We start from the raw sequence: 21871 nt of genomic DNA, 5'->3' as shown, positions 1-21871 counted from the left end.
GTTACTGTAAAATGTTCTTCATCTTCACATATAGGTGAGGCTTCCCAGGTGGCGCTAGTGGTAAATAACCTACCTGGCAATACAGGAGACATGAGACTCGGGTTCGATCCCTGGTCGGGAAGATCCCCTGGAGGAGGACATGGCAACCCACTACAGTATTCTTGCCTGGAGAATCCCCATGGACAGAGGAGCCTGGTGGGCTACAGTCCATAGAGTCACAAAGAGTCGGACATGATTGAAGCAAGTTAGCACAGATAGCAAGTAATACTTCTAAAAAAAAAATAAGAGCTTCTTGGTGTATTTTAACATGAGAGGAGGGCAGGACAGAAATGATGACCCATGTGTTGCATCTGAGAAAGTGGAAGCTTATCTGGTGAAGGGGCTTGTTGGATCCAGCAGGTGGGGCAGGGTCAGCCAAGCATGTGGCTCGGGTCTCTGCTCTCTGTTCACAGCATCCTGGGAGTCCACCAAGAGGCAAGATGCCCCAGAGTGGAGAGCTGGAAGCCTGCCCGTGAGACAGGGTGCCAGGACTCTAATCTGGTCTGGTCTGGTCTATTCATTTACATGCTGTTTGGGACCTGTGTGGATTTTACAACCCGTGTAGGTGGTGGCCCAAGACAGCCATGGTGCCCAGTGCCAAGTGAAGGGCCTGTTAGACTCATCCGAGGAGTTCCTTAGGTTTAAAGGGAGTTCCAATGTTTAAATTGCTATTACACACAGAGAGAACAAACATATGAATGCCAAGGGAAGAAGGCAGGGTGGGATGAATTGGGAGATTGGAATTGGCATACAGACACTACTGATACTACGTACAAAATGGATAACTAATGAGAACCTGCTGTATAACACAGGGAACTCTGTTCTGCGGTGACTAAAATGGGAAGGAAATCCGAGGAAGAGGGGATGTATGAATACCTGTGGCTGATTCACCTTGCTGTATGCCTGAAACTAGGACAGCACTGTAAAGCAACTATAATAAAAAAAAAAAATACACAGGAAAAGAATCTAAAAAATAAATGGTTATTACAGAACAACTTGCAAACGAATGGAAAAGCAGAGATTTAGAAAATGCTGAGCCCCCAACGATCCTCACCCCACAGCAGTCTGAGTTTGTCTACACTCAGGCCACTTCCCTGCTCCCTGATGTTTTTAAGGAAATCTTTGGGAAGTGAACGAACAGTACAAACATTCCCTGTGATTTGGGTCTTGGAGGTCTGAGTGCTTGGGGGTTTATGGTTCTCAAGGCCGCCCCCCACCACCAGGCAAGATGGAAGGACAGCCTCCCCTGGGGCTGCAGAGCTGGGTGACCTCTGAGAGCTCCGTCATTTACAAGCAGGGGATTTTGTAGGCGACAGTTGGGCAGTGAGCTCTGTGAGGGGAGGCGGACAGACCCTTCAGCTCTGCGGGTGTGTTAGAGGTTGTTGGGGGGCTTCCTGGTAGCTCAGTGGTAAAGAATCTGTCTGCCAACGCAAAAGACACGAGTTCGATCCCTAATCTGGAAAGATCCCACATGCCAGGGAGCAACTAAGCCCATGGGTCACAACTCCTAAGCCTGGGCTCTGGAGCCTGGGAACCACAACCTCTGAAGCTCTGCATGCCCTAAAGTCCATGCCATACAACGAGAGAAGTGACCACAGTGAGAAACCCTCACACCTCAACTAGAGAAATCCCACACAGCAACAAAGACCCAGTGCTGCCAAAAATAAACAAATAAATATTAAAAAAAAAAAAGAAGAGAGGGCTTCAGGGGCTTGGGGAGGGACCTGCCAGCCAGGCGGTGGCAGGACGAACAAAAGAGGAAAGAGCCTGGAGGAGGAAGGCTTGTCCGCTGGGCATGAGCAAAGACCGTCCTGAGACAGGACATTTCATGTCCGTGCAAGCTGATGGTCTGTGGTCACCTACCCATTGCCACCATTGCCTGGGACCCCTCATGGGCAAGACACCTACCGTTCATCTCTCTATCCCCAGAGCCTGGTGCAGTAACTGCCAACTTGGGCTGATTTTATGAAATTGATAACATCCGACTAGGCTTTGCCTTCAAAATATCCACTTTATGACTCCCCATGTACAGGAGGGATTCACTGAATGTCCACTGAAGGGACAAGCACGGACATGGTTATAACAGCACTGATGTGCCAGAAACCAAGCTGGGGTTTCTGGTCAACCCCAAACCAGTGCCAAGCGGCCGTGATGCTGGCCGTGATGCGTGGTGAAGCTGAGACACCACATGTGCAAGAGTGCAGCCCAGTGAGGACGGTTACTCCACGTCCGGTGTGAACTGCTGATTATGCCCATTACTGTCCAGGACCAACAGCTTCCTGACAGCAGAAGTAGGATTTGAACCCAGGCTGGCCTGGCTCCAGTCATGCCGCCTGGCCAAGGAATGTCCATCCTGGAAACGCAGTAACCAGAAGCCTTTAAAAAGAGGACTGGGTCAACAGGGTCACTACGTGGACATGTGAAAACTACAAACAACTTGGCAAGTCCTAGACACTGAGTAACTTCAGGGTAAGGAACAGAATTGGGGTAGCTGGTATGAATTCTGGGGGCAGAGCCTGGAGTATTTCATGGGGCATGTATTTTCCATCTCTGACTGGGCCTTTCTCTGCAGAGGGAGAACAAGCAAGGTTTAAATGTCTCTTACCTCTTTGCTCTGTCTTTCTCATCTTCATCCATTAGATTGTCTCTGCAGTTTTTCCTGCCAAAAAAAAAAAAAAAAAAAAGAACAGATGATGACTGTCTGATTCTCAACCTTTCTCCCAGGTCTTTCTGGTTGCCATCATTACTGTTGTTTTTGTTTAGTCCCTAAGTCGTGTCCGACTCTGCTACCCCATGGAACGTAGCCTGCCAGGCTCCTTTGTCCATGGGATTCTCCAGGCAAGAATGCTGGAGTGGGTTGCCATTTCCTTCTCCAGGGGATCTTTCCCACCCAGGGATCCATTCCAGGTCTCTTGCACTGGCAGGCAAATTCTTTACTACTAAGCATCATTTGGGGCTGATCTATTAAACCACATGCTTTAGTCCATAGCTTCTCAAACTTTCTGGTTCCAGCAACAATTTTCATGCTCAAAAATGACTGAGGACTCTGAAGAGCTCTTGTGTATGTGGGTGAAAACTGAAAAATCTTAAAGATACAAGCATGCTGTCCATTAGGCATCAGGGAGATGTAGCTGACAGATGTTAAGGCATTTCTGGAAAAGTCCACCATAGGGACTTCCCTGGTGGCCCAGTGATTAAGACTTTGCCTTCCAATGCAGGGGGCACAGGTTCCATCCCTTGTCAAGGAACTAGATCGCACATGCCTTGCAGCCAAAAAGCCAAAACATAAAACAGAAGCAATATTGTAACAAATTCTATAAAGACTTTAAAAATGGTCCACATCAAAACAAACAAAAATAATAAAAAGAAAAGTCCCCTGCATACTCATGGGAGTAAATAGACAGATGATATGCAAACATTAGGAAAATCATTTTGATCTCATGGAACCCCCTAGTTCCCTAGATCACACTTTGGGAATTGCTTTCTGGACCTAGCTCAAAGCAGCATCTGTTTATTTCAAGCCTTAAACCTGAAAGCTGCTCATGACATTATTTATCTGTTCCTTCAAATATACAAACTCCTCTTAGGCAGCCTGAAGGAATTGGGGCCCCAGATGAGTATAATTGCTGCCCTTTAAAAAAAAAATCTATTGGAGTACAATTGCTTTACACTGTTTTCTTAGTTTCTGCTGTAGGGCAAAGTGAATCAGCCATACATATACACACATCCCCTCCTTTTTGGGATTTATTTCATGAGTACATCACTTCAGAGCATCGGTAGAGTTCCCTGTGCTATACAGTGGGTTCTCATTTTATACACGGCACCAATAGTGTATATGTGTCAACTCCAATCTTTCAATTCATCCAAGCCACCCCTTCCCCCTTGGGGTCCATATGTTTGACCCCTACATCTATGTCTCTATTTCTGCTTTGCAAATAGGTTCATCTGCACCATTTTTCTAAATTCCACATCATATACAGTAATATATGACATTTGTTTTACTCTTTCTGACTTAATTCACTCGGTATGACAGTGTGGTGAAAGCATTTCCTTCAAGGTCAGGAACGAGACAAGGACGTCCCCTCTCGCCACTGTTATTCAACACAGTGTTGGAAGTCCTAGCCATGGCAGAGAAGAAAAAGAAATAAAAGGAATCCAAATTGAAAAAGAAGAAATAAAACTGTCAGTGTTTGCATATGACATGATACTATACATAGAAAATCCTAAAGATGCCACCAGAAAACTTCTGGTGCTAATCAATGAACATGGTGAAGTTGCAAGATATAAAATTAATAGACAGAAATCTCCTGCATTCCTATACACTAACAATGAAAGATCAGAAAGAGAAATTAAGGAAATAATTCCATTTACCACTGCAATAAAAAGAATGAAATAGCTAGGAATAAAACTATCTAAGGAGGCAAAAGACCTGTACTCAGAAAACTGTAAGATACTGATGCTGTCCTTTTTTTATGCAAATCAAAACCACAATGAGGTACCATTACACGCCAGTCAGGATGGCTGCTATCCAAAAGTCTACAAGCAATAAATGCTGGAGAGGGTGTGGAGAAAAGGGAACCCTCTTACACTGTTGGTGGGAATGCAAATTAGTACAGCCACTATGGAAAACAGTGTGGAGATTTCTTAAAAAGCTGGAAATAGAACTGCCATATGACCCAGCAATCCCACTTCTGGGCATACACACTGAGGAAACCAGATCTGAAAGAGACACGTGCACCCCAATGTTCATCGCAGCACTGTTTATAATAGCCAGGACATGGAAGCAACCTAGATGCCCATCAGCAGACGAATGGATGAGGAAGCTGTGGTACATATACACCATGGAATATTACTCAGCCATTAAAAAGAATTCATTTGAATCAGTTCTAATGAGATGGATGAAACTGGAGCCCATTATACAGAGCGAAGTAAGCCAGAAAGATAAAGACCATTACAGTATACTAACACATATATATGGAATATAGAAAGATGGTAACGATAACCGTATATGCAAAACAGAAAAAGAGACTCAGATGTATAGAACAGACTTGTGGACTCTGGGAGAAGGCGAGGGTGGGATGTTTCAAGAGAACAGCATCGAAACATGTATATTATCTAGGGTGAAACAGATCACCAGCCCAGGTTGGGTGCATGAGACAAGTGCTGGTGCACTGGGAAGACCCAGAGGGTGGAGAGGGAGGTGGGAGGGGGGACCGGGATGGGGAATACATGTAAATCCATGGCTAATTCATTTCAATGTATGACAAAAACTACTGTAATGATGTAAAGTAATTAGCCTCCAACTAATAAAAATAAATGGAAAAAAAAATGTAAAAAAAAAAAAAAAAAAGGCATATACACTCCCCAGACAGTCAAGGCACACAGATGTGAAAAGTACCAATCCAAGAACGTTCTCACAGCCCCAAATCATCAGAGATGGCCTTATCATCTGGGCCTTCACTTTCCCAGGCCACTCACTAGAAGCCTCTCACTGACCAGGGGTCCTCTTCTCCACACAAGCCTCTGATCCTTGGAGCCACATTCCGATTCCCTTTCCTTCACATGCCCCCCCAGGGTCCCTTCTATCTCGGGGGCTCCCCCTCCAGCCAGGCCTCCATGTAGAAAGACTATCAGGATGTCCTAGGCCAGAGTTAGGTGAACTGGAGGCAGGAACATGCGGCAAAGTGTGATGAAGACACGGGCAGGGACCACGTGGAAATGGAGGCACCCTGGTCCATGTGCTTCTGGTCTCCAAGCAGAGGGTCTGACGGCAGGACTCCAGAATTGACACTTTGAAAATGCACTAAAGTCTACTCTTGAAATTCCAAGTTCCAGATTACAATTTTTTAAATGAAAATAACTCATTTCATGAAAAAGACAGTATGCAATTTTTTTTTTAACAATAAAGTTACCCAGATGCTACTTCCTCCAATCTAGTATCATGTCTGCAAGCTCAGGTCCCTTTATTTTTTAGTTGGAAGATGCTTGCTTTACAGTGTTGCATTGGTTTCTGCTGCACAACAGCGTGTACGGCTATCAGTGTACATATACCAGCTATGTTGGAAAAAAACCTGTTAGTTGCTCAGTCATGTCTGACTCTTTTTGACCCTATGGACCATAGCCTGCCAGGCTCCTCTCTCCAAGGGATTCTCCAGGCAAGAATACTGGAGTGGGCTACCACTCCCCTCTCCAGGGGATCTTCCCAACACAGGGATCAAACCCGGGGCTGTATCAGCTGTATGTATGCATATGTGCCCTCCTTCTTGACCCTCCCTCTCCTCCCCTACCCCGCCCCGGGCCTGATCCTGCCACTCTACGTTGTCCAAGCACTGAGCTGGGCTCCCTGTGTTAAACAGTAGCTTCCCACTGGCGGTGACAAGAACATTAAAAGAAAGAATTATTAGAGGCCAAGCTTGTTCATGAACATGGCTATAAAAATTCTAAACCAAACATGAGCTAATCCAATAGAACCATGTATAAAAATGATAACCTTAAATAACAATTCTTCATGGGAACAGATGAATCTTTGCTCTGAGATAATTTCATTGTGTGGCGTTCATTTGCTGTGAGCCCAGACACCAATCTGAGCCAAAGAGGAAAAGGAATTGTGCAGCCACAGCTCAACTGTTTATGCACAAGCCCTGTTCGGCAGGCATATTTTAGTGATAGATTTGCGAGACACGCCATTCGGTGGTTGAGGCTTGTATCATAATTAAAGTGGGCTTAGCACATCTGCAAACAGGCATCTGCTTAATGTTTCCCATATGGAATCTGTTCAAAGCTTTGAGACATGGAAAATGTGGTCCATTCATTTAATGATGTGCTACCCAGGTCTGCACTCCAAGGAAAGGGGTGGTGTCTGTGTGCTGAGGGCATGAGTTAGGCTCCAGCCACAGGGAAAGGGTAAAAGGCATGCCTTTCCCCAGCTGCCCCTGGACAGAGCACATTCACAGGAGGATGCGGGCTTCAGCCTGCTTTGCTGAGGATCTGAAATCCTGATTGGACAACTGAGGTTGCTTCGTCATACACAGTTCAGTTCAGTTCAGTCGCTCAGTCGTGTCTGACTCTTTGCGACCCCATGAATCGCAGCACGCCAGGCCTCCCTGTCCATCACCAACTCCTGAACTCAAACCCATGTCCATCGAGTCGGTGATGCCATCCAACCCTCTCATCCTCTGTCGTCCCCTTCTCCTCCTGCCCCCAATCCCTCTCAGCATCAGGGTCTTTTCCAGTGAGTCAACTCTTCGCATGAGGTGGCCAAAGTATTGGAGTTTCAGTTTCAGCATCAGTCCTTCCAATGAACACCCAGGACTGATCTCCTTTAGGATGGACTGCTTGGATCTCCTCACAGTCCAAGGGACTCTCAAGAGTCTTCTCCAACACCACAGTTCAAAAGCATCATTTTTTCGGCGCTCAGCTTTCCTCAGAGTCCAACTCTCACATCCATACATGACCACTGGAAAAACTATAGCCTTGACCAGACGGACCTTTGTTGGCAAAGTAATGTCTCTGCTTTTTAATACGCTATCTAGGTTGGTCATAACTTTCCTTCCAAGGAGTAAGCGTCTTTTAATTTCATGGCTACAATCACCACCTGCAGTGATTTTGGAGCCCCAAAAAATAAAGTCTGACACTGTTTCCACTGTCTCCCCATCTATTTCCCATGAAGTGATGGGACTAGATGCCATGATCTTAGTTTTCTGAATGTTAAGCTTTAAGCCAATTTTTTCACTCTCCTCTTAGGCTTTTCAGTTCTTCTTCACTTTCTGCCTTAAGGGTGGTGTCATCTGCATATCTGAGGTTATTGATGTTTCTCCCGGCAATCTTGATTTCAGCTTGTGCTTCTTCCAGCCCAGCGTTTCTCATGATGTACTCTGCATATAAGTTAAATAAGCAGGGTGACAATGTACAGCCTTGACGACTCCTTTCCCTATTTGGAACCAGTCTGTTGTTCCATGTCCAGTTCTAACTGTTGCTTCCTGACCTGCATACAGGTTTCTCAAGAGGCAGGTCAGGTGGTCTGGTATTCCCATCTCTTTCAGAATTTTCCACAGTTTATTGTGATCCACACAGTTGAAGGCTTTGACGTAGTCAATAAAGCAGAAGTAGATGTTTTTCTGGAACTCTCTTGCTTTTTCGATGATCCAGCTGATGTTGGCAATTTGATGTCTGGTTCCTCTGCCTTTTCTAAAACCAGCCTGAACATCATACACATAACTTCTACAAATGATTAACAGGTATTCTGTATCAACCTTGGCAGCTCTGATTTCTCTCTCTGTGTCCTTAAACACGTCCTGAATGCACAAAGCCCTGATGCTCTACACCCACTTCCTCTTCTTTCCTGTCCCTCCCATTTCCTTGCCTGATACCTGTCACTTGACCCTTAGGCTCCACTGCACCTGGGGAAACAGAACACACCTGAGCCAAGTTCCCTGGAAGAACCTGCCCGATAAACTCTGTGCTGACATCCTGTTTAGTGCTGTCTTCTATGCCTTCCTCATGTCCATCAACAGAGGAATGGATAAAGAAGATGTTGTACATACACACAATGGAATATTACTCAGCCACAAAAAAAGAATGATATGACAATGGACCTAAGATTTGCAATGACATGGATGGACCTAAGATTATCATATTAAGCAAAGTAAGTCAAAGACAAACATGACATGATATCACTTATATGTGGAATCTCAAATAATGATACAAATTGACTTATTTGGGGGAGGGAGGGGAAGGGGAGGGGAGGGATTAAATTAGGAGGCTGGGGTTAATATACACACAACTATATACAAAATAGATAATCAACAAGGACCTTATGTACAGCACAGGGAACTCTACTCAATATTCTGTAATAACCAATATGGGAAAAGAATCGGAAAAACACTGGACATATGTGTATGTATAGCTGATTCACTTTGCTGCACACCTAAACCTAAGACAACACTGCAAATCAACCATACTCCAATATAAAATGAAATTAACAAGTAAAGTGCACATTGAAAAACCCAATCAGGGTAAAGTACACATAACAAAACTGACCATTTTAAAGTGTACAGTTCATAAACATTAAATACATTCATACTGCCATACAACTAGCACCACCATCCACCACCAGAGCTCTTTTTATCTTGTAAAACTGAAAATCTGCTCCCATTAAATACCGAATCCCCATTTCCCCTCCCTCAGCGCCTGATAACCACCATTCTACTTTCTGTCTCCAATTTTGACAGCTCTAGGGCCTTCATCCCCAGGTGGCTCAGTGGTAAAGAATCCACCTACCAATACAGGAGATGCAAGAGACACAAGTTCGATCCCTGTGTTGGGAAGATTCCTTGGAGGAGGAAATGGCAACCCACTCCAGTATTCTTGCCTGGAGAATCCCATGGACAGAGGAGCCTGGCAGGCTACTGTCCATGGGGTCACAAAGAGTCAGACACGACTGAGCAACTAATCACACACACGCTTCTTTGGGGCCTTCACATAGGTGGAATTATACAGGATTTGTCCTTTGGCAATGGGTTTATTTCACTTAGCATAACACTGTCCAGGTCCATCCTGTCTTGGCGTGTGTCAGAATCTCCTTCCTTTATAAAACTGAATCATACTCCACTGTATGCATAGACCACCTTCCGTTTACCCACCCTCTGTCCATGGACACTGGGTTGCTTGCACCTGTTGACTGTTGTGAGAAACATGTGGATCCCTCCCCTCTTGTATTTTTGAGTCACTCTTTCACCTCGTGATGAGGAGGAGCTAGAGAAGCCCAAGGCACACAGGGAAGAGGGCAAGGGGAAGAAGACAAGCCCCATGAGGTCAGGTCAAAGGAACCATGGAGAAGTTAGAGGGGTGACAGCTACGCTTCTCAACTGCATAAAGAGTTCCCAACTTCATTCTTCTGTGTCAAGATTCCGAGTTATTTTAGTTCTTTGCATTTCCATGGAAGTTTCAGAATCGACACTGTCCATGCCTATAAAAAATGGCTGCTGTGATGCTTATTGGGACTGTGTTGACTCTAAAGATCAGTTTGGGAAAAACTGATCCGTAACAATGCTGAGGTTCATGCGCGGAGCATCCCTCTGTGCAGACACACCGAAGTGTCTTTACTGAAGCACGAAGATAACACCCATGTGCAATCTTCTACAATTCAACAGATACTCCCCGAGACTCCAGGCTCCCACGGCACTTAGGTGGTGAGGGGCAGGCAGGGCGGAGGGGGCAGCGTGATGGGTGGGGTTAGTGTGGGGAGACACCCAGGGAGACTGGCTGGAGCTGGCCTCTGCTCTGAGTGACACAGGAAGGCACTGGGGGTTCGGATCAGAGGACTGGCTTGTCCACCTACAGCTGTGACTTTTTTTTAGATTTTTTTTTTTTGATGAGGACAAATATTCAAAAAAATTTTCTTATATTGAGGTATAGCCGATTAACAATGTTGTGATAGTTTCAGATGAACAGTGAAGGAACTCAGCCGTATGTATTCATTCTCCCTCGTGTGAAGAGCTGACTCACTAGAAAAGACCCTGATCCTGGAGAAGATTGAGGGCAGAGGAGAAGGCGGTGACAGAGGACGAGATGGATGGATGGCATCACTGACTCAATGGATAAGAGTTTGAGCAAATCCAGGAGAGAGTGAAGGACAGGGAAGCCTGATGTGCCGCAGGCCATGAGGTCACCAAGAGTAGGACAGGACTGAGAGACTGAGTGACAACATTCTCCCCCAAACTCCCCTCGCATCCAGGCTGTGATGAGGACCATTTTTAAAGTCTTTACTGAATTTGTTACACCACTGCTTCTGCTGTATGGTCTGACTGCAAGGCATGTGAGATCTTGCTTCCCAACCAGGCTTCAAACCCAGCCCGTTTACACTGGAAAGCAAAGTCTTAACCACTGGACCACCACGGAAGTCCCCAGCTGTGACTCTTCAAGAGCTTAATTATGTTGGCAGGTATGAAAGCGCCAGCACAAGCCTGGTCCACAGCAGACCCTCAACATCTGGTTCCCCACTTGGGTGGCAGGGGCTCGGTACAAAGCGCCTTTACCCATTACCCAGGCCGCGATGCCCAGCCCAGCTCCTGACCCACATCAGGTGCTCAAGACGTACATGAGGAATGAAGGAGAGGAGGGAGGAAGGGAGGGAGGCATGGGGGAGGAGAGGAAGGACACAGCCCGGACCAAACCCTGTCTGAATCCTCACAACACCGACGAATACCAACTCCCACAGACCCCTCAGCGATCATGGTAAACCCAGGGTACCAGCACTAGGTACATCTGAGGGTACACGCTACTGACAAAAGAGAAAACTCGCTCTAACCAGCACCTTCAAGAGAAGCCAATGGCTCCCCTACCAACCCTCGACCAACACCAGGTTCAGGAAAACCCTCGTCTCATCTCCATGCAGCTCTGTGGGTGGAATGGGCCACAGTCTCCACTCCTAAAGGAATCAGGAAGGCCAAGCCGCCCAGGGACCCCAGGCTGTGTATCCTTCAGTTGACCCATCGCCAGCTAAGAATGTGTGGATCTCTGACCACAGAGTCACACCAACTTCAATTTTAGGTCAGACTCACTTGTTCCATGACCTTAAGCAAATCTCTGCAACTTCATGAGTCTGTTTCCCTCATTCGAATGGGAGGCCACCAGATAGAAACGTGTCAGACATAAAGGAGAGATGCCCATGAACAAGGAGGGCCAGTGTGTGCCCCGCAGCACAGAAGCATCAGGAGAGTCCTGTTCACCCACATCTGCCCCAGGTGATCACCCTGACCTCTACATTCCTGCTGTGGTTCTGGTCCCCCCTCCAGCCCATCTTTCTCCTTGTCTGCCTTAATGAACACACTCTGCCCAATGAGAACACCACCATAGCGTGAAGGGGGTCGCACCGACCGCAGGTTTCAGAGGCGGGTGCTCCCGATCAGGGAAGGAAGTGCTGTATGGGGGGGAGGAAGCTTTTCCAGCCCCAGAACCAGACAAGAGCTCCCACCCTGACCCCCTCCAGAGACCATCTGTGGCTGCCAGCGAGCAGGGCGGTGCAGTCCCTGACTCGTTTGTCCCTGGCACAAAGAGAACATCGCAGATTCCAGCTACCATTAAACAGTGTCATCCGTGACAATGAGTTAGAAGGCCAGCCATAGGAACTGGTACTTCAGCCCATCACAGGCCTTCGGGCAGAGTGGGGTTACTGTGCCTGCCTACTAGTCACTGTCAAAACCTCTGTGTGCTCACGGAAGACAGACAGACAGACACACACACAGGGGTGCTGCCTGAAGCAGCCAGTGGTAATTCAGTAGAACCTTAGGTCCTTCTGAGGATGAGAGGCAGAGGGAAGACAGCGTGAAAGGAACGCAGTGGGACGTGACCGAGGACGCCCTCGATGAATATCTCGTGACTCTAACTGAACAGAACACCACAAATGAGGTCTGCAGATGACATCGCCATGACCGAGCTGCAATCCCTGCCTCCCAGGGGTTCCTGCTACACTGTGGATCACACGCTGGCCTCTGAACAGGGACCGGCAAGCAGCACTGCTGCTGCTTTCTCAGGCCCCACCTGCCCCGAGCCCCGCAGCGTGTCAGCGGGGAGGCCGGGCTGATGCATCACACAGGGGACAGGGCCCCCTGGGGGCTGGCAGCTCACCCCTGGGGCTCAGAGAAGGCAGTGAACATCCCACGCGGTAAGGTATGTCAGTCCCTGAAGCAAGGGTTTTCTGTAAAGAGCCGCCTGCCGAGTATTTTAGATGCCAGGCTTCCCCGATGGCTCAGATGGCAAAGAATCTGCCTGCTACATGGGGGACCTGGGTTCAGTCCCTGGGTCAGGAAGATCCCCTGGGGAAGGGAATGCGACCCACTCCAATACTCTTGCCTGGAGAATCCCATGGACAGAGGGGCCTGGTGGGCTACAGTCCATGGCGTCGCAAAGAGTCGGACACGACTGAGTGTTAACTTTCACTTTTCATCCAATCTCTGCTGTATCATAGTGTGAAAGTGCAAAGCTGTGTCATTGAGCAGGTGCAGCCGTGTCCCAATAAAACTATTTGTAACAACAAACTGGTGATGAGACAGAATTCCTAGAATCAGTGCTCAGGCTTTCTCTTCAGTATCTTTTTAATCCTGAACTCTTTATACAGCCAGCCTAGAGAGGTTCAGTGGGTCATTCTGCATCATGGTGAATTCCCTCTGAAATGGCTACCCTGGGCCTATTGCATTGCAAGGTCCATGTTTTTTAAAATTAAAATCATGATATTTTCAAATTGTTGGAGAAATGGTTTGAATAACAAGCCCCGAGGTAGCTGGAAAATCTGAATATTCCTCCTCACTATACCAACCAAACCTGATGGCTCTCAGTTATTAAAAATAAAAAATACTGCAGATTCACTTTGTTATACAACAGAAACTAATACAACACTAGAAAGCAATTAACTCCAATAATAAAACAAAATTTTTAAAAATAGAAAAACTACTGCAAACAAGAGCAAGTGGAAACCCAAAGATATATCCCCGGTTGGCTGGGACTTATTTATTGTCAAGAGCATGAGTGCCGTCTGCCCTCCCAGCCAGCGCCTGGCAAGAGGACCTTGTGTCGTCTTGGATTAACATCTGCATCTTCCATGTGGGAGCTCAGCAGTGACTTTTCCTCGTTATATTTAAGAAATAAAAAGGCTCTGAAAAACAGTCGCTGATGAACTGCAGTGCAGACTTGTCTTCCTTTGTCCTTTGGCGGAGGCTAGGAAATAATTTCTACACTTTAATTCTTCCTCTCCAGGGCATGTTGTTTCAGTTGCAATGATTCATTCACTGGGGGAAAAAATAGTTCTTTTAAAGGAAATGGATGGTGCCAACCTAGAGCCACCCACTCTTACAACCCCAACTCTTGTCAAGCGGGGCCATTCTCAGCACCATCCCTCACATTCTGCGACTTGGGAAAGTTGAGGTGGATGGGTCTACTTTTCACCAAAGCTCTCCCCACTCCTCCTGGCCAGCTGGCCAGGGCCTCACAGAGCTGGACTCCTAGGAAAAACCGAGGAGAGCCCCCGACTCAGTGAGGTCCCGTGACCTATGAGGATGACCCCATGAGGATGACCCCCCAAGCCTCTCTAAGGTCAAGGCTGAGGATTCATCTGCCTATTAAGATCATGATGCTCCCTTCACATTTTCCTTTTTCCAAGGGTCTGATGATTCATTATTCAGGGCAACAGTGACATAAACAATGAAGGAATGGAAGGAGAAAGTTAGAAAGTCTGTCATTAAGCAAATGTGCAATGACATCGTTCAGTTAGCAAAGACTTTCCAAGACAGAAATCACTGCTAAACCTGGATCAAAGGATCATCCTAACATGACATGCGATTCTTGCAACCTTTGGGACTTATGTTCTCATCACTGACGGTTCCTTTTAGGAGCGCCTCTCTAAAGAGTTCAGACTGCACAGCATAAAGCAGACTTGACTAGAGAATCTGATGGGTGTCGGTGTGTGGTCAGGATGTGGACAAAAGATGCCTATAAAAATCACCAAGAGGGGAAAGGAGATTTGTGAGTCATGCTCGGAACTGAGTCAGTGAAAGCCTCTGTTGGGAGCTGCGACAGATAAACGGAAATGAATCCACAAAACGCTGCAGCAGCCCGGCACCCCCGTCCACCAAACAGTTGGTCCTCACGCTCCTTCACGCCTGGAAGCGCTCATCCTAACAGGCTTGAGTTTGCCAAGAGAGCACAGGAAAAAGATGTTCTGAAAGGAGAAGTCAAATTTGCTTTGAACACCCAGGCTGTGGAGTTTGCGGTTTGATATCAGGGCTTCAAATAAAGAATATTAAATAAAGGTATAGGATGCTGCTGTAACTATTGCTGTTGTTCAATTGCTCAATAGTGTCTGACTCTCTGAGACCCCACGGACTGCAGCCCACCAGGCGTCCCTGTCCTTCACTAGCTCCTGGAGCTTGCTCAAACTCATGTCCATTGAGTCGGTGATGCCATCCAACCATCTCATCCTCTGTCATCCACTTTTTTTCCTGCCCTCAAACTTTCCCAGCATCAGGGTCTTTTCCAATGAGTCAGCTCTGCATCAGGTGGCCGAAGTATTGGAGTCTCAGCATCAGTCCTTCCAATGAAGCAGGAAAAATTAGTCTGGAGCTAACAAGATCTATGTTTGTGTTACCTCTGGCCTCTTTCCTTCACTCAGCACCGTGGTCCAGATGGAACCTGGGAGTGATGACCTCATCTGTAAGTGGGGGATAAGCCCTCACTGTCCTCCTAAGAACACATCAGGATGGCTCATCTGCACTTAGCAGAGGGCGGGCCAGGTGAGAAAGGTGAACTGCCCCCTTTCTAAGGCACAGTGAGCCATGGTGACCTTGGGGTGAGGCCAGCATCTTTAGAGTTACAGGTGACTTACCAGCTGCCACACACCTGGTTGGCACCAAGTAGCCTTATTGTGCATCATCTTCTCTTTTCTTCCATCATTGCAATCACTTCTTTTCTTTATGGTTTAAACAGAGAGCACTGCCCTCCCGGCAAAGGCAAGGTGCTCCAGCCCACCACCTCTGCTCCGAGCCCAGGGGCCCCACAGAACACTCCCCTGATGCTCCCAACTCTACTGTGACTTTCTGTGTTCATTTCACAGGTAACCCGTGAAGTTAGATCATCCCACGCTCCTTCTGTCAGTTCCTGATATACAACTCAGCTGAGCCCAGTTTCCCGGGGGAAGCAGTGCTGCCTGGGGCGGGGTTTTCCCCTAGGATGAGAGAAGGAGGGTCCATCCACACCACCTGGACACCCTTCCCCACCTGATATGAGAGTCTGGGTTGATCTGGAGCTCATGGTTGGGAAACTGGTCATGGTGACTGATGTCCAGACCTGTCTGTACTGGAAAAAAACCAAACAGGTGGATGCCTTTAGCTTGGTGGAGTGTCTGCTGGGGGTCACGCTGCTCTTAACACATTGTCCCCAGGGCCCTGGTCCCATTCAGCAGGGAGCAGCCTCTGATGAGGGAGGTGGTACCACCCTCTAGTGAACAGCTGGGCTCGTGAGACGAAGGATCCATCCCAGGAAGGCCCCGTGGCCATGGTCATGTTTTAGAACGTGCCACAGGCTTTGGTTAGAGGCCAGTTTACACAGGAAGCATGTTGTCCCCTCTTGTGCTGGATGCTGCCCTCCAAATGTCCCCACGGTAAAGCACAGCAATAGCCTGAGTCTCCCTGGGGCTCCCCAGAAACATTGTGTACCCTGTGTCTCCAACCCTGGCCACCGCTATGAAATGCACGCCAGGGCGTGCGGGACAGGTGGGTCGCAGGTAGCCCCTAAATGTCCCAGCAGCTGCATTTCTCCTTAACACTCGCAGATCCCTTGCACAAAGTCTAAAGAAAGGCCTGCCCTCTGGATATGAAGGGAAGATGAGACCTAGAACAGAGGCAAACAGTACATCAGGGAGGAAATCCCCAGCAAACCACCTCTCCTCCCGTACCCCAGAGAGGGGACTTGAAGAATCTCGGCTGAGATGACCCTGCCATGGGCAGGACGACAGCCATGGGCTGGGATCCAGTCCTGTTCACCAAGCAAGCGGAGCATCAGAAATGTCTGGTTTTCACACGTTTAATGATCAACCCAGGAGGATTGGAAAGCTCCAGTTTTATACCTTTGGCTATTCACGGTGTAAGTTAATGGTAAGTTAGAGGACCTCTGTCCTTACTCACATCCATCCCTGGACAGCAATCTCTGGATGTGACACCAAGTGATGCGCAATAGTCCACCGGCCCCACACCCCTCCTGCCTGAGCTCTGAAGCCCAGGTGGAAGCTTCAGGGTGCAGGGTGAAGGCAAGACATGACCCCTCCTCAGGACACTCAGCCAGGGCTCTGGGATGAGAAAGCACAGGCCCAGAACATCTTTTGGGAGGCATATTAAAACATACTTGCTCCTTGAAAGAAAAGCTATGACAAACCTAGACAGCATATTAAAAAGCAGAGACATTACTTTGCTGACAAAGGTCCATCTAGTCAAAGCTATGGTTTTTCCAGTGGTCATGTATGGATGTGAGAGTTGGACCATAAAGAAGGCTGAGAACCTAAGAATTGATGCTTTCAAAGTGTGGTGCCAGAGAAGACTTTTCAGAGTCTCTTGGACAGCAAGGAGATCAAACCAGTCAATCCTAAAGTCAAACCAGTCAAACCAGTCAATCCAGTCAATCCTGAATATTCATTGGAAAGACTGATGCTGAAGCTGAAGCTCCAATACTTTGGCCACCTGATGCGAAGAGCTGACTCATTGGAGGAGACCCTGGTGCTGGGAAAGGTTGGAAGCAAGAGGAAAAGGGGGTGACAGAGGATGAGATGGTTGGATGGCATCGTCAACACAAGGGACATGAATCTGAGCAAACTTCAGGAGTGAAGGACAGGGAAGCCTGAAGTGCCACAGTTCATGGGGTTGCAAAGAGTTGGACATGACTGAATAAGTACTGGGTATGTGATACACAAGTTAGTGACATAAACCACAGGTAAAGCTAAGCTTCTGGTTTTCCCATGTCCACTTATTTGATCATGACTATTTCATTCTACATTTTTTCCCTGGTTGACCCTAAGAGATACCATCCTGTGCCCATAAGCAGCAATACAGTGACATGCAGCTAAGAATAAAAGTGTGACAGGTCATCATGAAAAAGTCTACAAGTAACAAATGCTGGAGATGGCACTGAGAAAAGGGAACCCTCCTACACTGTTGGTAGAAATGTAAATTCATGCAGCCACTATGGAAAACAGCATGGAGGTTCCTGAAAACACTAAAAATAGAGCTACCATATGATCCAGCAATCCCACTCCTAGGTATACATCCAGAGAAAATGATAATTCAAAAAGATACATGTCTCCTTATGTTCACTGCAGCATTATTCACAGTAGTAAAAGCATGGAAGCAACCTAAATGTCCATTAACAGATGAAGGGATAAAGAAGATGTGATACAGACATTATATATATATAAACACACAATGGAATATGACTCAGTCATCAAAAAGAACGAAATAATTCCATCTGCAGCAACATGGATAGACCTAGAGATTAACATGCTAAGTCAGAAAGAGAAAGACAAATATCATATGATATCACCTACATGCAGAATCTAAAATATGGCACAGGTGAACTTATCTACAAAACAGAAACAGGGTCAGACATAGAGAAGAGACTTGTGGTTGCCGGAGGGGAGAGGGATGAGGGAGAGCTGGACCGGGAGGATGGGATTAGCAGACACAAAATATGACATACAGAACAAGGTCCTTCTGTAGAGCACGGAGAATTCTATTTCATGTCCTGTGATAAACCATAATGGAAAATATGAACAAGAATGTCTGTATATGTATGACTGAATCACTTTACTGTGCAGCAAACGTTGAACACATCATAAATCAACTCTACTGCAATAAAATGAAATTTGAAAGTGAAAGTTTTAGTTGCTCAGTCATGTCAAACGCTTGGCGACCCCTTGGACTGCAGCCTGCCAGGCTCCTCTGTCTGTGAGAGTCTCCAGAGCTGGGCGGCCCTGTGTTTGGGGGCTGGCCCTGGGTCATCTCAGGCCGCGGGTCCTAACTCTTTAGACTAGCGGAAAACGGGACAACCAGATTAAATCACGTTCCTCCGAAGATTGCCATCTGCACGACTCAGAAAGCTCCTTGCTCCGCCTGGCCCCTCTGGACCGTGCTAAACAGGCTTAGCCTGCTGTCGGCAAACAGGAAAAGTAGGTCAGCTCAGCAACATGGTTCTTCCCCGGTGACGAACCAGTGACGCGAAGACAGGGCCGCAGCGAGAGGGTCAGTGCCTCCCAGCCCTCCTCCGCTCAGGTTATCCCCTCCCAGGCCCTTGGAGGCTCTGGGCACTGCCTAGGGGGTTCAGACAGAGACCTGGGAATGAGGAAAACTCAAAGCAAGTGTAGAGAAAATGGTTCTTGGAAAAAAAAAAAAAAACCTGCAGGAAGAGAACAGTGTATACCCTGACTTCCCTGCCTTCAAAGACAAAATTGTGGTGGAATAAGCTGCTTCTCTCACAGCTCTGAAGCCCAGGTGGAGGCTTCAGGGGGTCAGGGAGAAGGCAAGACATGACCTCTCCTCAGGATGCTCAGCCGGGTCTCAGGGGTGAGAGAGAGCAGTCCCAGAACATCTTTTGGGAGGCATTGTGCTGGGTACCTGGGGCATGAGTTAGTGATGGAAACTTCAGGTGAAGCACAAACCACTCACTTCTAAAGATCAGTCCTGAATGGTCACTGGAAGGACTGAAGCTGAAGCTCCAATCCTTTGGCCACCTGATGCTAAGAGCTGACTCATTGGAAAAGACCCTGATGCTGGGAAAGACTGAGGGCAGGAGGAGGAGGGGACGACAGAGGATGAGATGGTTGGATGGCATCATCAACTCAATGGTCATGAGTCTGAGCAAACTCTGGGAGATGGTGAAGGACATGGAAGCCTGGTGTGCTGCAGTCCACGAGGTCACAAAGGGTAGGATACACCTGAGCGATTGAACAACAACAAAAGCTCTGCTTCTCGTTTTCCACGTCAGCTTAATTGATCATGACTGTCTCATCCTATGCTTTTCCCCTGAACGGCCCTAACAGACACCATCCTGCGCTCTGACAAAGTGTGCCCTCTTGACAACGCATACGTTGTCAAGTTGTCAAGCCATTCACTGCAAGCCATCCAAGGAGCAGGCTCCCTCCACCCTTCACTACTGATAATCTCTGGGCACTCTCTAGGGGTAAGGATGGACTTGAGTCAGTGGTGCCAAGACCGGTGGGCCCTGAATCCTGCCGGAGGGCAGGCCCTGCAGTGTCCCTATGATGCCTGTGCTCAGTGAGGCTGCAGCTGCACAGATGGAAAGGCCACCCCTTCGGCCTCTCGGGCTCAGAAGTTGGACGAAGCATCTAACAATGGGGAGGGAGGCTCCCCCAGGGCCTGGGTGATCTAGTCTACTTCCAGGTCCTGGTGTCTGAAGTCTCAGCACAAACCTGGAGGCTGATGCTGGGGTCCCCAGGCAGGGGGCCAGATCCTGCTCCCCAGGGCTCCCAGGAAGGACAGGGCTCCTAGCTCACCCCCAGAAAAACCTCACTGGTGCCCCTCGAACAGGAGCAGACCCAAGTCAGACTGAGGCACCATGGAAGTTTCCCAGCAGAGCAGTGGCCTTGTGGCCGGTGGAAACCAGGTCTGTAAACACAGATGTGTAAGATGTTGGTCATTGTTTCCCCCATGTTTCATTTCTGTAACAGAGGCGTCAGAAGGTTTTGTCAAGAATATTGTGAGATATGTTCATATCTAAAAACCCACGACTTCGGGAATGTTCACCCAGACTCTCTCAGCCATGACCTTCTCTGAAAAATTTTCTCAAGAACAGTAAGGCAGAGGTCAGAACATCACTGGGCCTCGACACAGTCCTCAAGTCTTTGTTCACATGCTTGTTCAGCACATATGCTATGCCCTGGCGCCCCTTCCCCGCCCCCCAACCGACAGTGAAGATCCAATGCATTCAAAATGTGACTCTGTGGTTTAACTCGCCGAGTGACCTCAGGCAAGTTACTGAACCTCTCTCTGCTCCGTCTCTCACCTTCACAGGGCAGCTGAGATTTAAGGACATAATACCTGTCAAACACCTAGATGGGGAGCTGCGGAGTAGAAGGGCAAGGCAGGTTAGCTCAGATGGCTGGGATTATTAGAGCAATCCAGGAAGCCTTCAAAAGGTGCTGGCCCTCATCTCAGTAACAGATGCTAACCGTGGACGTCAATTAGCTTCATTTTCAAATTCCAAACATATTTACCAGCTCCCAGGGAACCTGCAAGGCAAGCCCTTTCAAACATCCCTTGCAATCCAAAAGGTTCCCATACAGGCATATCAGCTTGCATAACAGTATTTTCCCCAAAGAGCAGGTGATAAACAACATTTCTGTGAACTGAATCATGCTTTACATGTGTGAGTGGCTTTCGGCCCACCCGCTTGAGGAGCACGAGTCCCACCCTTTCTTCCAGAAGCTTCTGCAAAGCAAAGCTCATCACCACCCCTTAGTCTCTTTAACAGACTATCACACACCTGGCTTCCATGAGGCCACAACTAACAACTTCTAAGCTTTGAAATCCTGGGTAAAATGGAAGAAAGTTTGGATACTTTGACCGGGATGGGGAATACATGTAAATCCATGGCTAATTCATTTCAATGTATGACAAAAACCACTGCAATGTTGTAAAGTAATTAGCCTCCAACTAATAAAAATAAATGAAAAAAAAATTAAAAAAATAAAAAATTTTAAATAATTTATTTTATATGTTTAGCCAAATTTAGCAAAGGGAAGAGTGGAAAGCTCTTCAAATCAGTTGACCCTGTTAGTACGAACTACTCTTCAATAAACGTACTAATCAATGCAGTTTTATCACAAAGCATGTTCCAATGACTTGATTACTTAACTAAGCAATTCAGTATATTTACTGGTATTATACTCTTTGTAAAGGCACTGGTTTTTTTTTTTTAATTTTCATTTTATATTGAAGTATGGTTAATTTGCAACATTGTATTAGTTTCAGGTATATGGCCAAGTGATTCAGTTATATATATATATATATATGTATAAACTTTTTCAAATTCTTTTTCCATGCTGGTGCTATATTCTTATCTTTACCTGGGTCATGCAGTCTCCAGCCCTTAGAATATGCTAAATTCTTGAGTCCATGAAAAAAACTATCAGATTCTTTAGAACAGAACAAAATCATTATTCCAAGGCCACACTCAGATTTGGGAATGTTATAAACATAAACAGAAATGCGTTTCATTTTCACAAGTTTGTTTGAGAGAAAAGGAAACCAACCAACAAATGAAACAAAAGTAGATGGTC

General features: G+C 47.1%; 1 protein-coding gene across 12 annotated transcripts in view; it reads right to left on the bottom strand.

The window, feature by feature from the left end:
• The window catches only part of NPAS2 (neuronal PAS domain protein 2), a 198652-nt gene that overhangs the window by 114875 nt on the left and 61906 nt on the right, over positions 1 to 21871 (bottom strand). For all 12 annotated transcript variants that reach the window (XM_070475081.1, XM_070475084.1, XM_070475108.1 and 9 more), the window contains exon 2: positions 2645 to 2698. In XM_070475081.1, coding sequence (XP_070331182.1) covers positions 2645 to 2676 — 32 coding nt within the window. In that variant the 5' untranslated portion in view covers positions 2677 to 2698. The remainder of the gene's footprint in view (positions 1 to 2644; positions 2699 to 21871) is intronic.

The sequence above is a fragment of the Odocoileus virginianus genome, chromosome 2, assembly GCF_023699985.2.
Source record: "Odocoileus virginianus isolate 20LAN1187 ecotype Illinois chromosome 2, Ovbor_1.2, whole genome shotgun sequence".
Taxonomy (NCBI): domain Eukaryota; kingdom Metazoa; phylum Chordata; class Mammalia; order Artiodactyla; family Cervidae; genus Odocoileus; species Odocoileus virginianus.
This window is presented reverse-complemented; position numbering and strand designations above follow the sequence as displayed.